Source organism: Corvus hawaiiensis, chromosome 3 (assembly GCF_020740725.1).
Source record: "Corvus hawaiiensis isolate bCorHaw1 chromosome 3, bCorHaw1.pri.cur, whole genome shotgun sequence".
Classification (NCBI taxonomy): Eukaryota; Metazoa; Chordata; class Aves; order Passeriformes; family Corvidae; genus Corvus; species Corvus hawaiiensis.
The window spans coordinates 103,039,115-103,056,940 of NC_063215.1; the positions used below are offsets into that span (position 1 = coordinate 103,039,115).

The following is a 17,826-nucleotide window of genomic DNA, read 5'->3' on the forward strand; positions in this document are numbered from 1 at the left end:
GCTGTTTGCTGTTGCTGCTTGGCTTTATCATGTAACCCCCTTGAACTCTGCCTTCAAGAAAGCTATGAGACTATGAAATAAAGAACTTGGCAGAACAGCAGCCTCCTCTGCTCTCTTACCCTGGTCCGAGAAGGAAGGGTCTCCCATCAAAAGCTCAACAGGCAGGGACACCTTTCACTAGATCAGGTTACTCAAATTATGAAATATAGTCTGAATTGGTGGCACACAGCTGTTTCTGAGCCTGCCAAATGTGCTGTGAAAGTAGGACCACCTCTTTTCTCATGCATTTTCATGTCACTGAAAAGATACACCTGAGTTTGCTTGTCGTGAGCATTTACATTCTTTTATCAACCATTGGGAAGTTCTCTATCAACAAAGTAGGAAGGGAGCACAGATAAACTACCCAGAAAAATTCAGCCATTGCAAAAATAAACCAGTAGGTTTCAAGCAGCAATCTCAACTCTTGCTGTTTATAAAGGTGTGTCATGGTAATAAACTGGATTTAATGATTTCATTATGCTCTGTAATGATTTCATTATGCTCTGTGCTTTGTCTTCACAAACTTCTATTTATATAGTCTGGTGTTGATATTTACTGCCTTGAATATGTTATTTGCTCAGTATTTTGGTGGAGCAATACAGCAATGACATTTCAGAATATGGATTTTTCACAAACCTTTAATTCAAATTAGATGTGGTTATTTTTTCCCGGGACATAAGCAGTCACCTCAGTCCTGTCAATAAGCACTTTGCCTGAGCCACCAAGTGTTTTTACCGAGAAGAATAGCAGAATAAGGGCAATACCTGCAGAACTGAGTTTCAGAAGAATCTTCCTGAGACAGGATGTGAAATATGTGTAATCTTTTCAATAAAATAACTGGTATCAGCAAATAACAAGGAGTAAACTTACTGTATTTATTTGCATGCAAATTTAAGTTCACCTTTGCTGTTATTTAACCATCTGTTAGCTACAGGGCATTACTGCTTACTTATAAAACTGTGTGTATGAGTAACATCATAATAAGTAATAGTACAATAAGTAATTCATATCAAGAAGAGGTGAATTAATATTGTTGCTGTATCTTCCCAGAGTTTGTATACTCTGATTTTTCTGTTGAACTGTGCAGCAGTGTTTTTCCCTGCTGTAATTATCCATCTGCAAGTTCCCAATGCCCCCAGTCTTCCAGGCAGCTCTGCAGCATGATGGTTTTTCCCTCCCTCTGTGATGATACCTGGTGGGCTAGTCACAGCTGGGATTTGGAAAAGACTTTGAAGTGCTGTTATTTTTAAAACAATATTCAATATTTGGGAGGTGCATTTTTTTCCTGTTATACAACCTGAAAACTTCCATCTTCTCAGTGGGAATGGTATAATCAGACCCCTGTAACAAAAATGTTACACTGGGTTACAGCTTGTGAACAGAGAACTTTTCATCAGGTCCTGATGGCTGACACATGTGGGAGTAGGGAAATGGCCACTTTACCTCATCCCACCTTGAAAAGGTTTGGGTTCAGTGAGTCTTCCACCTGCCTATACAGAGTGGTGTTGCTCTGCTAATACACTGCCTTTCGTCTTGCAAGGATTTTTTGCTAACTTTTGAGTTTTAGTCATCTCATTGAACTTTCTGGTGCTTTCCTTCTTTACCAGACTTGGTTTCATGTTGGCCTGAGCTGACTTAGAGAAAGCACTCCTTTTGTCCAGTGAGATGGGAGCCATGTTAAGGTACATATATCCTGAGCTTATGCATGAAAACCCGTGTCATTAATGTTGCCCATTTATCTCCACACCGTAGGTTTTGGAATGACCACACCAGCAACCGTGGCTGGAAAAGTATTCCTCATCGTTTATGGCCTTTTTGGGTGTGCCGGGACCATCCTCTTCTTCAACCTCTTCTTGGAGCGCATCATCTCCCTGCTGGCGTTTATCATGAAGGCGTGCTACGAGAGACAGCTGCGAAGAAGTGGTCTCCTACCTCCCAACTTCCGAAGGGGGCCAGCTGTGTCCGGGGTGGGCAGCCTCGTGGGCTGGAAGCCGTCCGTTTACCATGTGATGCTGATCCTGGGATTTTTTGCTATTACCCTTTCCTGCTGCGCCTCAGCCATGTACACAGCAGTGGAAGGATGGAACTACATTGACTCCTTGTATTATTGCTTTGTCACCTTCAGCACCATCGGCTTTGGAGATTTGGTAAGCAGCCAAAACGCTGCGTACCAACATCAGGGATTATACAGAGTCGGGAACTTCATATTTATATTAATGGGGGTATGTTGCATATACTCCCTTTTTAATGTCATCTCAATCGTAATCAAACAAATTTTGAACTGGGTGTTGAAAAAATTGGAATGCAGATGTTGCCCAAAGTGCCATAAATCCAGTACCCGCCTCAGCCGTCGCAACGCCATCACCCCAGGAGCCCGCCTGCGCCGCCACAATGTCGCCGTGGATGCTGACGGACAGTACGACAGTGACACCGAGGGCAGGAGACTCTCTGGAGAGATGATCTCCATGAGGGAGCTCACAGCGTCCAATAAAGTCTCCCTGGCCATTTTGCAGAAGCAGTTGTCCGAGACGGCCAACGGCTACCCGAGGAATGTCTGTATCAATACGAGACAGAATGGTTTCTCTGCGGGGGTGGGGGCTCTGGCCATCATGAACAACCGCTTGGCAGAAACAAGTGATTCTAGGTAGAGTTTTTGGAATTCCTTTTGTTTCTTAAATAAAAATAAAACGGCGGTTAGGGTGGAATTACCACTGTAAGCTACTGGAAAGTTTTGAATTTCAGAGACAGCCTTGGTATTCATTGGGTGTTCAGCGTTTTACTTTCTGGGGGTTTTATAAGTTTTCTCTAATATGCAGTGAGATCTTTACCATTATGTTACAATTTTCCCCTAAGGGGGTTTTAAATGAGACTTGGATGTCTTTGATGCAGAATCTGGTGCAATTATAGAAGGATGGTGTGCATAGTTAGGATGGTGTCAAAACCAACATGTTCTTCTTCAGAACAGAGCCTGAACCCAAACTCTGTGTTAAAAGGCATAAAGTAGGCAAGCTGGGCTCCAGATTCAAGCCTGGGGTCGGTAAGTTTTGTCTAAACCGGTATCTCACAGTTTGTTGAAGTCTGGTTCTGGCCCTGAGCCTTGTACTCAATGCTCTTCAGCAATTCCTCGTAGCAGGCCTTTGTATGACATACACGTAGGTGACTGTTGTCACACCAGCTTTAGGGTGACTGTGTTTCGCTTCAATAATCCCACTGACTTCAGTGGCAGAGGATGGAATGGGCTGAACTCCCCTCGTACAAATGGTGGGATTTAGCCAGTCTTGTCCGAAAGACCACCTGCCACCTAACTCTTAAAAGTCAGGTGGTTATCAAGGACCGTGTTAAGGTGTGCAAAACTGTTCCTACCTACTGATAACAGAAAACAGGCAATTGTCATCTTCAGAACTGGCGTTATTTAATGCAAGAGAAGCTGGTATGCACCTCTGGTGTCAAATGTTTGCATCACCACAAAAATGCTTATTTCATTACTTTCTCATGAAATAAGTCACTAAAATGAATGTAGGCTCTCTGTTGTCCTAAATTTGCTCTTTTACTTCTGCAGTATTGTTGCAGAGATTCGTCCAAAGTATTTCTTTGAGGACCCCAACCCTGTACTTGTTTCCCACAAATCTGACTGTGCAGGCTGTACAAAAGAGCACTGCTTTGAAGTTCCCCCAGGAACTGGCTTCCCCAAAATGTTGATACCAAGTCATAGATTAGCCTTTGGCTGTTGCTGCTACCATCTTAAGCCATATTTAACCTGTGCTAGCCCAAACCACTGAAGAACCAAACACAAACCTGGTCTAGAGTGTAGTTTAGCATGACAAATGGATGCAGAGGAGTTACTGCAAACCTCTTTCAAAAATACATGCAACAGCTCTGGATCATTTCTCTAAATTCTCTCTACTACACTGTGAAGATAATAAAAAGGCTTCTACTGATTCCGGGCAAGAAACAAAAGCTTATATTCTAAGGAGCCTTCTCTTGGAAACTTACTGGAAAATTGTAGGCAAGACCATGAGTAGTAGGTTGGTTACTGAATAAATTGACCGAGATGATGAACACAAACTAGGAATATTAGAAATGTTTGAGAATATTTCCATGAAAATATTTTACTCTATTTACTGACTTTGTTTTGCATGGGTTTGGAGTAGCCATCATTTTTGCTTTCTTTGAAATTTGTAGCAGTGCAAAATGTTTTGGAATGTACCCTTGGAAAACTTAACTTTAAATCTGAGGTTTTGCACACCTGAGCCTGCCAGCTGAATTATGGCATTGAATGTATCTTTTTCCTAACGAAAAGAATCAGAGCTGCAGATAAACCATCACACATGGGTCTGTATCACACTGTAAATGTCACAGCTTTTATCAAGATGTGTTTGGCCAGAAACAAGCAGTGATGATTGTAATGTGTTTCCAGCTGGTGCAGACTCACACTTAAGATTCTGTGGTATGGTAGGGGCTGCATTCAAGAGGCAGGAGCTTTCTTGGTGGTAGAGAGACTCCTCAAGGTCCATCTGTCAGAGTGCCTTCCTGTCTGTGCACTCATCCTCTTTAAGGAAGCAGGAAGAGGTGTTTGGTGCTGCTTTTGATGCCCACTGAAGGATAAATTTAAGCAGGGTGTACAGGGGTGGGTCATGGTCTGGAAAAGACTCTGACTGCTGGAAGACCCACTTCAGGAAGGGTCCCTTCCCTTCCAGACGTGCAAGGGAAACAGCACAGGCAGGGAACCAAAAGAATGGAAATTTGTTATTTCCCCTTGGGATTACCCCCACGGGTAAATCTCTAACTATGATGATTTATATGTTTGTTTATTAAAAGTGTGAATGGGACTCTGCTCTTTTTTTGCAGCCAAAACTCTCTTAGGGTTGTATCTTGGTGCATTTGTCATCATGGGGACTATTACTCATTAGGACTATAACATAAATCAGGGCCGACAGGCTCTGTCCCAAAGGACTTAGGAGTTTGAACAGATAGGGCCCCAAGCCACAGCAGAATTACCTGTTTATTATTTCTCTCGTAAAAACATGTTCAAATGTATCAACATTCTGTGAGCTCAAGAACTCTTATTTTTATGGTAACAAGTTTGCAAATTAAAGGGTTTTTTTCAGTGAATTGTTTTTAAAGGGTAAATATTATAACTAATATTAGGATCCTGTTTAAACTGTAAATTTGTGAATTGTTTTCAAACCACTTATTCCAGCCTGGGAAATACAGTGAAGTAATATGAAATTGTACGTACCTCCTCTGTACTTTTTCTGAGTCCAGGCAAAGGCAGACACACAGTCTGCTGTAGCATAATTTAAATGTTTCCAAGTCTTTCTGGTACCATCAGTCACAAGGGTGCCTTTGCAGGACCCTTTGCAGTTCCTATTGACTCCAGGGGAAGTTGGACCAGCTCCTGGAGCTGGGCATCTCAAGGGATTTGAGCATCAGGTTGCTGCTGTTCACTTAGATCTAATGTTTACTTACACCCAAGGTCCTTGATAATCTCCATTCTGCTTCTCCTTAGCTTCAGAGGCATATAAAGTGCATGCCCAGTTATTTACCAGTGCCCCTATTTCTTGCAGGTCATATATCTCCAAAAGCTGACATAAGTCAACCACAGGGACCCCCAGGTCATATCTAAGTCCCAAACCCATCTGGCACAGCAAAGCCAGTTTATGAGAGGGTCAGAGCATGGTTACTGAGCTGGGTCTCACTGGGGAGCATCTGCTGAAGGGTGGCCTTACAGCTCCCTCATATTCAGTAGCAGAAGTATTTTTCCAGGATGCATGGAATCCAAGCTCCAAATCTCTACCCTTCAGCCTGCCAGCCCTTCCTGGGCACCCGTCACCCTTGTGCATGACCACACGAGCCAAGAGGACATAGGAGGTTTGAGGTCAGTCTTTCCTAGTCCCTTGTGCTGTTCCTTTGGCTTTTTTTTCATGACCACTCCTCTTCAAACTTGCTAGGCTTCAGCACCTAACTCCTCTTTTATTGTGCGTGGTCCAACTCGGATTCCCCAGCGCAGCCTGCTCCCCTTGTGAATTGACCCCTAAACATGCACCAGTTGCACCAAGTGCAATTCCTCCTGGTATTTCATTTTCACAGACAAAGCAGATACCAGCAATACCTGGACACAGGCTGAAGCACAAGAAATCAGAAGGAAACAGAAGGAACAGAGTGGGAAAGTGAAAGCACACTGCACTAGATTGCACTTTCTTTTCAGGTAACTTGGGAGTTGTATTACATTCTAGAAATGGGGTTCTTTTTCAAATTTTATTTCGGATAGCCTTGAAAGAATGCAGTTGGCTTAGGTTTTAGAAGTTCATCTTCCCTGATACAACCCCCTCTGTATCACCCTGTAGAACAGCAGCAGTAACTCCTGGCTGGCACAGACCAAGACATCCCAGCTGCCTGCTGAGTCTACAGGCAGCACAGACCTGAGCTCAGACCGTGTCCCCCACACTGGTCTTTTGCTGCCTGAGCCCAAGGAAGAGCATTCAGGAGCAGAAGAAAGCTACAGGAATTAGCACTTCTCTGTGAGCTGGCCCTGAGTGAGAACAGTGATGGCAGAGGTGTGAGCTGCTCAGAAAAAGGAGATACCACATTCGCCTGGCACCTGCACTAGTACCTTGCAGACAAAAACCAAAACATAGGGGGAAATTAATGAGCAACAATGACCAAATTCAAGTGATATTTTCTCTTAACCCTGGAGCTCAGGACAGAACAGTCACAAGGAATAATTTCGTGTGAAATCTGTAGCATTTGGCAAGTCACTACGTTGACCTCTCAGGGTCTGTCTTCCCTGTGTGTGTCTTGGACAAAGTTTGGAGTCACACCAAGATGTCATCTGGTTCTCATTGGTTTCTTTCCATCTGCAAACACAGTACTCATTTTGAAAAAATTCAGATGGCTCTTTATTTCCTTGCAATGCAAAGGACATCCTTCAGACCACATAGATGTTCAGATCAATCTCACTGACCTCGGCAACAGGTGGCAGTGTCTGAGGGACGGGGCTGCCTCCCTGCAGAAGCAGCATTGCACAGCAATGCATACCAAGGTTCTTTAGGCAGCTACCAGTTCTGATTGCAACCAGGATTACTGCTGGAAGACAGGAATCCCACTAGAGCTCTCTGGGACTGCCCTGTGCTGTGCTCAGGTTACCCAGAAATGCCCCTGTTGGTGTAGTGCTGCTGTCTCAGCACGGCTGCAACCCTGGCCTTCAGCCTTTTCTCCTCCCCAGCTTTCTGTGGGTGAAAATTTGGGTGATTTGGGTGTAGGATGACCATTTACCCATATTTCAGTCATGCCTTGCTGCTGAAAGAAAGACTTCAGCAGCAGTGGAGGTCATGTAGCCAGGCATGTGGGCTTGGTATAACCCTGATTGCCTGTGTGGGATGAATTTACAACTGTATGGAAATCAGCTGTAGCAATGAGACCGTTCTCACATTTTAGTATTTTTCTAGCCTTTAACTTGAAAAATACTCAGTGGCAAATCATTGCAATGAATGTTCAGAGCTAATCTCAACAAAATCACACTTTGCTGATTGCTAGCCTGGCAAATCTGTGGGTATGGCTTCTGCTCTAATTGTATTACTAATGTGCCTTTCCAAACCAACACACATTTGCAGTGTTACATTTAAATAATACAATAAATGCTGTGTTACATAATAAATTCAATTAGGAAAAAGTTAGCACTTGACTCACACAAAATAACTAATGAAGTGTGCATTGCACATTGTACAACCAATATGCAATTTTTTTTTTAAAGAATATGTCCATATTTGAGCTCAAATTATGCCTTCATGAATGCTAGGAAAAGAAGAGTGCTACATTGTGGAAAATAAAGGAAAGCATGGACAATTCCACTGAGATTTGACACAAAGGCTATGCATGTTAGCACATGCACAGTAAGTGGTTCATTATGCATTATAAATATGTTGTGTAGCAATGGCACTGAGGAAGGACTACTTTAGTTTACATGGCCACAGTCTGAATGCAGTTACCAATAAAGACACATGCCTTTTTTCTTTCTCTCTTCATTTGCTAAATGGGTAACATCCACCCTTTAATTACTATATCTCTTTAAACCATCAAAAAGAAAATGCAACTGCCCTAAATTTTGCACAGGCAAAAAGTGGTCTAAGGTCAAATCCAAACTTTCAACTCTAAGGATCCAGAGTGGTGTAGTTTAGCTTTGAAGTGGGGCTGCAGACCTGCAGCCTTCAAATGTATCATGTTTAGTCCTTCCCAGGAAAAAAAAAGAGGGAGTAAATACGGATATTTACCCAACAGTCTGGAGATTTAGCATGAGAAAAAAAAACACAGCAAGTGTGCTGTTATTGAGGAATGAAAAGTGTGGGGAAAGGGAGAAGCTTAGAAGTGTTCTCCAGCAAATCCAGCAGAAAACCAAAGACTTGCATTTATTCCTCACCACACAACTCTGTGACACTGTCACCCCCCCAAGGGGCTCCTGTGGCGTCGTGAGCTCAGCTACCTCGTGTGGAACGTGAAGAGAGGTATTTTGTGAGACACAGGGGGAAGAGGGACCACACACTTGCAGTCACCATCTTCATTCAGGGCTGGTTTCAGGAAGACAGTTGCCCAGCTTTTACTGGGAAAGCAGCCATACTGGTCCCTTACAGTGATGATCAGTATTTTGGGTGTATCAGAGGTGCAGATTCCCATACCTCTTAAGTCCTCCTAGTCCCAGGGCCCTATCGTGCCCAGGTGTGTCCCAGCCAGCTCCCAAGCCCACACTTGGCATGAGGATGTAGGTGGGTTTGAAAGGGTGTTACATCATCGTCCCAAGAGTTTTCAGGATCAGACCTTCAGCAGGTGATGCTTTTTCAAACCTACAGAATACAAAGATGTTCCCATATTCCTTTTGTACTTTGCAGACTGTAAGAGTACTTTTTAAAGCCAGTGAGTCAATGCAAAATTAATGCTTTTATAACAACATACAATAAACAACGTGAAAAAAATTACTAGTATTTCTGACAATGTGCAAATCAAACACCAGGTTTTCTCAATGGGTATAATTTCCTATTCCATGCAAGTAAAATTATGTCCAGGAAATTTTTGCTCATAGTACCATCCATGGGCTGCACAGGCAGTGCAAGAATTCAGTTCCAGTTTTATTGTAAAACCTCAGTATCTGAAAGCACAACGTCTAAAATACTGTTTGGGGATTGTTTGTGGGTGTTTTTTTGTGTGTGTAAACATTGTTTATTTACAAAAATAAAAATGCTATAATTATACATATACAAACCTATTTTTAGCTCACTGGAATACTACTTTGTTGGATACTCTCAGCAAAAATATTAGTTCCAAATTTCTAGCCAATTTAAATTACTCAAGTTTCAAGATAACCTGTTGAAAAGTATTCCTGTTTGTTTTGTTTCTTTTTGAAAGGGCACAGCTTGGTAGACATCTTTGAGCTGGCATTGCTATCTCCTACTACAAACCTCAAAAATTTTACTTCTGGAGCGAATTCCTCTGGTTTTGGTATTTGCTCACTTCTGCATTGAATTCTAGAAGGAACAACCAGTTCTGTGCTGTTTTCTGGTTGGTATCACCACTTTCCTTTTTGCATTGATTGAAAATAGCTGAAATATTAACAAGAGCAAATGTTCCCAGACACACCAAAATTAGTCACTTTTCTGAACATTTTTCTTTTAAAATTTGGTTTTGTAAAATCTAAATTCTGATTGTAAATTACATTCATGGTTGGAATTAGCAGACTGAATATTTTTTCTACCAACGGAATTGCTTGACATGAATTCTTGAAGGATGCTAGTGATTCGGTTTTGTGTAAAAAGACCTGCCTATTTCATTTGCCCATTTTATCTAATCTGTTTTGAATTCTTAAAGTCAGAAGTATGTAAGTCCCATTTGGAAAATGCCCTATGCTGTACATTTGCTCCTATGAACAGAGCTTCTAGAGGGATTAAAACTGAGCCTGCCTAATTGCTGCAAACAGAATTGCAAGTATAAACCTTCGAAACCTGAGTATTTGTACCTGTTTGGCCATTGCAAACCAAGGGCATGCTAATGTAATTCCAATTCAAGTGAAGAAACATAAATCACAGGGCTTGACTGGCTGCTAACCACTTTCATCAAAAAGGCCACACAGCTACAGGGCCATGGGTGATGGACAGATGCATCTTGATGCACAAAGATGTTATTTTGGAGGTTGGTTTAGTGGCTGGGAGTTGGCAGTGGGGTGGTTAAAGCAGCTTGGCTGTTCCCTGAGGGAAAGGGCAGTTCCCTTTGCTGAGCCTCAGGAGATGTTTGCCAGTAGTAAAAAAGTTTAAAAGGAGATGGACATTGCATTGAGCCTCTCTTGAGAAGCACAGCAAAGTGCTGTAGGTGTTTCTGGCCACCTGTGAACCCTGGGTTGTTCCTGAAACTGGAGTGTTTGGAACACGGGTGCAGCTGTTGACTCATTTTGCTCTTTGCAGTGCCTCTGCGCTGGCAAAGCAGTAATCCTGCTGTGATCCTTCTCTCCTCATAAAATGCATAGAGAGATTTGTTTAGACTTTCCATATGATGACAGCATATATAAATATTACAAGATGAATCAATTACCAAGTCTGGCTATATTTGCTAAGAGATCTTTATCAGTAAAAACAAGAAAAACTGTCTTACCAGTACAGTGAGTCAACAAAAGTAAGTGGTGTTCTGAACAGAAAGTAAGGTGCTAAAATATACAATTGGACCCCAGAGCTCAGGCATGTGTCACAAAATTATCATTCTCTTCCAATGCTCAATGCACCTGTGTCTTTTGGGAAAAAGCCTTGGTTTCTGCCAGCACCAGGACATGCAAAGCTTCTGTTTTCTTTATCTGTATGAAAGCAAAATGTATTGAGGACATGCCTTGGTCTGCACAGCACTCGGGTGGACTTGCCTTCATCCCCAAATTTAAGCGTGCCCATCATCCAGAGACCATGAATACTGGTCCAGTCTCCAGCAGAAAATGGACAAAATGGCCCCGCCTCGGGGTGTCTGTGGTTTTTGGAGAGCAGCTGAATGTCATGGCAAACCACAGCTGCCTCCTCCAGCCAAACCCCCACTGGGGTGGGATCCATCCCACTGCCAGCCCCTGGTCTGCCAGGAATTGTACTGCCAGGAGAGTGGTACAAATCATCAGCAATGTGCTCTTTTCCCTGCCTTCTTAATGGGCTAAAAACAGTGGAAAACAGAGAGATAATTTTCTATTTTAACGATCAAAAGGGTGTTGCCCATTATTCACAGCCTACAGACAAGATGTTATGATTTTCAATTTTCCTGCACTGATCATTCAATTTGGCAGCTGACCTTCAAGTAGTCATGGTTTTTCAAAAAAAGGAGGAAAAAAACCCAAACAGAAAACTCAAACACCCATTATCAGCATATCAGAAAAGCAAAATAATCATAAATGAGGTGGTAAGGATCCACATGCAAAAGTTGAGAGCAGAGCCGCCTCTGTCTGCAGCAGCCAGATGTTTTCTTGGCAGTGGGAGAAGTTTGGGTTCAGGAGAGCATCAGCTGGATGTTTGGACATTGCCCTGCAAACAGCTGCAGCACCAAAATGGCACTTTCTGAACATGTTTCTGCAGCTGTTTCTACACTGTTAGGGACATTTCACATCCCTGCTACTGAAACCAGAGGATGGCAGCAAGCATTACACAAGCAATTTACTGTCACTGGTGTCTACGGGTATTAGCCAGGGACATTTTTCACAACCAAGAGGAATTTCTGCTGAGTGTTGGTCAGAAAAAAAGGACATTTTGCCATCCAGAAACAGCTGCAGCAGTTTCTGCAGTGCCTGACATCACTCAACATACTCCCAAAGAGTTGAACCACACAGACATTACCCCAACAAGCCAAAAGAGATGGTAGGGTCTGAGAAGCAAGTGTTCCTATGGCTTGAATCTGGAGTAACTTGGTTGAATTGCAGGTAGTGAATAGCCTAATTAAACAGATGTAATGACTTAAATGCCTGCTAGAAGGCATTTAAGTCAAAAGGAGATGCATGTACTTTTCCATCGCAATTTTGGTAGTGTTTACCAAGTTAAGAGGTGAAATGAAGAAACATAAGTTCCTGTAAATCATTGATTGGAAAACATCGATTTTTACTCTTTCAGATGATGCTTCTTGGCAAAACATTAAACTGGAATAAATTTCAAGATTGAAATCTGTTTAAACAAGTGGCAGTTTAAAAAATGCTTTAATCCTGGGTTGACAGGAACTTAGCCTCCAACTCATACCATAATTGTGAGTGCTCTTAACGAATCCGTCCCATTTTTGGTGTCAGCTCAGGATTTTTCCACTGTAAGATCTTTGAATGAAGAGGTCTAAAAGCCATATACAAAGCCAATCAAACACGGATCACGTTTCTACATATGTTATATAGAGTTTGCAAACAAAAATGGGTATTTTGGGCTTGGCACCCCCCTTCATTCACAGAAACATGGTCATGGATCCAGGAGGCAGCGTCAGCTGATGTGCAGCTGCTTTGCAGAGCCGTGCAGAGGCGTTGGCAGAGGATGTGTAGAGCTGGTGGTTAATGAGACTGTGGAAGAGCCCACTGATGGTGTCTGGGGAACATTCCTGTGTGTTTTTAATGCCATGAAACATGATGGAGTATGAATCCTGTACATCTGGGAGGATGTCAAATTCCAGGTGATGTTTGGAATGTTGCAATTAAGCTATTACAAAGACTTTTGAAATAAACAGGAGAAGAAAAGTTGCCTGGGATGTGTATGCGAGTACTCTTGTTTTTTCTTCTGAGCATGGAGAGAGGAAGGCGAGGCAGGAGCACCTCCTGGGTGAGAGACCCCCTTGGAAATGTATGGCTTGGAGACCTCAGAGCCATATGGGGAGACCCAGATGCTGGGTACACTGTGTATGGTCAAGCAGAGGCAGGTGGGATAACAACTGGTGTGATGTGCTTCCAGTGTACCCCATGGTCACCTGTTAAATCCTGCACCTGAGTGATCACTAGCTTTGCAATAAAATAGAAAGCAGATGGAAACTGTTTGCTCTGTAAACAGTTAAAAGGAACTTCCTATATATCCCCTCTCCACAACTGCCATTCAAATCAATAGAAGCCATCTGTCCAAGGTATTAAGATAAATCTTGGGAGTGTTGATATTGACTAGAAAGGCCCTTAAAAGATCAATCACACTGCGAACAGAGAAATGTCACTGCACCAAACATGGAGACTTGCTAATCTTGCTAGATAACATGGACCCAAAGTGCAAACCTTTCTGGTTCATAAACCCAGGCAAAGCCCCTACTGCTGCCCCCATCTCCTCAGCATCATAAAACATGCCCCAGCAAGAGCTGGTGCTGGGCACAGGCTGTGGATGGCACCTGCTGCTGCAGTGTCCAGCCAGACACAAAACCTGCGAGGGCTGGCGTGACAGCCCCTGTCAGCCAAAACACACACAACTTATTTTACTGGCAGAAAGGATAAGGGCTGAAAAGTTGCAGCCACAAAAAGTTATGCTGGGCCCAGCAGTGAAGGGGAGAGGGAAATTTTTGGCTGTTTAGCACTTACTTCACTGATGTTGGGTGTCTCCAGAATTGCTATGCTAGGAGTCCAATTCCCCTGGGGTTTATTCAGAGTCTCCCATGCTTCAAAGAAGTTGAGATTTTCAGAGTGTTTCAAATTCTTCACAATTCCAGCCATAAAGTCCTCCATCATAGAGTGTGGTGGGAAAATCTTACTAATCTGCTAGATATATTTACAGAAAATGAGAAAATACCTTTTTTTGTTTTTAATAATTACCCTTTTCACACCACTGTATTTCCATGTTACTATTCGACTGCCTTCCTGGTTTGCAAATATATCCCTGAGGAGCCACCAGCTACCTCAGCTCATTCCTAATGGGAAAAAAAAAAATCCCTGAGCTCTGCTCTCCAAGATAGCAGCAAAGCAAATGAGTGGAAGAGAAAACTCACCAGGAAGAGCAGCACCAGCAGCTCCCACAGCTGCTCTGAGGTCTCTCAAGTGGCTTGTCCTGGTGTAGGCAGAAGGCCACTGTGAAAGCATCCAGTCTTGGTGCATATCAGGGGGTAGAAGAAGGCAGCAAGCTCACTGGGAGATGATTTCTCTTGTTTCTGCTGCTGGTGGGAAGCTCATCCATGCTGCCCTCAGGTGACTCCTCTAGGAGTGGATATGGGGCAGCCAGTACCCAACCAGGACATGCATCTGTCTCCAGGCCTCCAAAACCCTCTCCAGAGGCAAGAATGTAAAAATAGCCTTTTGTCCAATTTATTGCAGCAGGATCCAGCCCTCACATAAGGGCTGCATTTACATTTACAGTACCGGGATGATGGGGCTGCCCCGAGTTCCCAAATGTGCCACTGGGATTTAATCCCATGCTCATACCAGTATCGGCTCGGTGTCCAGACTGGCTGCTGGCATGTCCCCGCTGTGCCATGCTGGCTTCCCTCCTTTCCAGCATCCCCCATAATGGGCACATGTGCATTTCTGACACTCCCACCCTGCTCCAGCTCACTGAGACACAGCAGAAGACGCAGCCTTAATTTCGAGAGAAGCGAATGTGCCGGACAGAGCCCTGCACGGGATGAGGCAATTACAAGTGATTCATTAGACCTTGTGCACTGAGATTTGGGGTTTAATCGTGTATTGGGGCTTTCAGTGGTTCCAGACACCGAGCTGCAAACTTCATTGGGTTGAGACAACTGCTGCTGGATTTTCCTGGGACTGAGTTTCATTGTCCTTCCCTCTCCAGTGGGCACCTGATCACACACCCAGAAACACACTGACACCTTCAGGGTGCTGGAGTGAGTCCAGAGAATGAAGCTGGTGAAAGTCTAGAGGGTAAATCCCATGAGGCGTGACTGGAGGAGCCGAGGGTGTTTAGCCTGGAAGAATGGAAGCTCAGAGGGGACCTTATCACTCTCTACAACTCCCTGAAAGGAGGCTGTGGCCAGGTGTGGGTTGGTCTCTTCTCCCAGGCAACCAGCAGCAGGAGTGGAGGACATATCCTCAAGTTGTGCCAGGGGAGGTTCATGTTGGACATCAGGAAGAATTTCTTCATGGAAGGGCTTGTCAGGCATCGGAATGGGCTGCCCAAGGAGGTGGTGGAGTTGCCATCCCTGGAGGTGTCCAAGAAACAACTGGACATGGCACTCAGTGCCACGGCCAAGCTGACGTGGTGGTGTTCGGTCAAAGGTTGGACTCGATGATCTCAGAGGTCTTTACCAACCTAACTGGACCTGTGATTCTGTGATTCTCTCTACAGCGCATCCAAAAAGTACATTTTGTGCAACTGTTGCATTTATATAGGAAGATTATATAAAGGTTAAAATCCACCTCACCCTAGTCATGTAACCAGTTATTTTGGTGGAAATGACGCTGTTTGAATGAGTGTTCCAAAAAATGTTTCACCTGAAATACCCTCAAAATGTGCTGTACAAGTCATTAAAGCCCTCACCATGCCCACTGTTTCTTTCTTTGCTTTTATCCACTTTAATTGGTCTCTTACCCCATTTATTCCTCTGCCTGCTTCTAAGTCCTCTGTTTCCTTCCCACTGCTTAATTCTCCCAAACTAATACAAGAGCTGTGTGTGACCTTGTGACCTGCTGAAATCGGTGCCAAAACCTCCATGGCTGAGCTGATCACCACACCAGCTCTAAAAAAGAATCACACCCTCGCATTTGCACTCAATGTCCTTGTTCCCCTTCACACCCCGAGTGGCTCCTTCAAAGGACAAAATTCTGTCACTGGGGGTAATTAAAAACAGTTCATATCCTGCTAGGATTACAGGTTTAAAAATCTGAGTGCCAGGGAAACAAGGCGTTTGCTGTTTTTGGAGGAAACGAACTCCCACAAGAAACATATAACTTAATTTTGCTGTCAGATGTTCCCACAGACTCCCCTTGAAAGTCAACTGAAGCTGTATATATGTGCCTGAAGTGAGTTTTAAAAAAGAAATTACATTTATATTTAGATTTTCACCCTCCAGTCATTCAAAATGGTTCATGTGGGAAGTTTATAATGCTGTGATCAAACCCTTTATTTTGGAATTTATTGATATTTGAGTCAATCCCAATGTTGATCTTCTGCATAAAAACTTCTGATTGCCTTTAACACACACATCATGTTGACACTGAGAGAGATGGTCCTGGGTGATCCAGCCCTGGAGCAGCAGCAAAGAATTGGGGACACTTTCCCTTGGGGCATATTGGCAGAATTAGGAGAGGGAGCCCCCTTCCCTCACTCCAACAGCTGCAGGTGCCTGTTGGGCAAAGCTTTATGTCCACATGTCCATCACCACCTAAATGTCACTCAGTTGGCAAAATACTGCATGTATGGCTCTCTTGGCCAAGGAAATTATTCTGACCTTATGCTCCTGATGAACCAGAGAAAGGAATAACAGAATAGTTGGTGGTGAGGATCTCGTGCAGCCATAGCTGATGTGCCTGGGTTTGCTGTGCTAAGAGTGGCCATCTAACAGCACCTCTCTGCTTTCAGCATGGTTTGGTCTCCTGCCATACATTACACCGAGGGCAGGCCTGTGCACTAGAGGCACATTGGTACTGATAGATGAGTTCTGTGCTATTCCTCAGATCTCCTGTCTCCCAAAAGAGACAAATCCTCCCTCCTCGCTGACCTGCGGACCAGTAGCCGTCCCTACCCCTTCCTGGGGAAATTATATGGGACAAGTGACTCCAAGTCTCTGCTCTTTTAGTAGAAAACGTGGGAATTTGAGAGAGTCTTTCAAATAAAGGGTTTCTGCTAACCTGTGGTGTCCGGGGAAGAAAAACTATTTAGCCTAACACATTGCTGCAGCTTAATGTCATGGAAAAATAAGTGGTGAAACCAATGGAGGGACCAAACCAGAAGGACTCCTCTTGGGTAAGATGAAGGGGTACCTTTGCTTTATCCATGTGCTTCAGGCTCTCTCCAGCTCACTCCTGCCTGGTGAGACAGGGTCAGAATTCTTCTCCTGCACTCCTGGCCAGAGCCACGTCTGCACCAGGAGCTGCAAAAGTCCGTGTCTCATTACATCAACTGCATTTGCAATGCAAAATCAAACCAATTCATCTGAATTGTACAGGGAGAGAAACATTCATCCCTGAAATCTCTGCAAATCAGAAAGGAAAAAGCCAGTATGGACAAGATTATTCATACCCATATAATCATGTTGATTTTTACTAATATTTATTTTTGTCTCTCATCTTCCAAAATGTAGGTATAATTAAGCAACCTCTCATGAGCATCATCTGTGCTAGTACTGAAGAAGTGAAATACTCCTATGTAGATCTAATAGTTGGTGGTAAGTGTTAGCATATCCTTGAGATCTGCGAGATCATTAAAGCAGAAATTACCTCATATTAAAAATGGTTATAGGCAGTTACAGGCTGTATCCACAGCCCTTTAGAGAAAAAAAAATGAACCATCAAGGATCATTTTTTAGTCACTGTTTCCATCTGAAGTGCAATTACCTTTTTTCTAGCCCCTCAGAGCATTATCAATAATGAGAAGCCTGTGGATGAATCAGATACTCCATCTTGGCTCCCTTCTGTCGCTGGTGATTTCCAAGCATCTCATGACCAGCTGTAAGCTTCTCCACAAGCCTCTGAATGAGACATTTTTGGCACCCTCATTTCATATACGTTATTTGATGGTCTCGTGAGTCTTTTCCAACATGAATGATTCAGTGAGTCTATACACAGAAAGATACCAGAGAGATGAGGACTTGTCCACCACAACATGGGAGACCTGTGCAGGAATTTACAGCAGATCCTTGAGCCCCAGACCAATGCTGTAGGCAGCACATTTT

General features: G+C 43.5%; 1 protein-coding gene across 1 annotated transcript in view; it reads left to right on the plus strand.

Annotated features, from left to right (window-relative positions):
• KCNK12 (potassium two pore domain channel subfamily K member 12) overlaps positions 1 to 12,762 on the plus strand; it is a 29,582-nt gene extending 16,820 nt beyond the window's left edge. The window contains exon 2 of the mRNA XM_048297719.1: positions 1,792 to 12,762. Coding sequence (XP_048153676.1) covers positions 1,792 to 2,687 — 896 coding nt within the window. The 3' untranslated portion in view covers positions 2,688 to 12,762. The remainder of the gene's footprint in view (positions 1 to 1,791) is intronic.
• Positions 12,763 to 17,826: the final 5,064 nt, after the last annotated feature.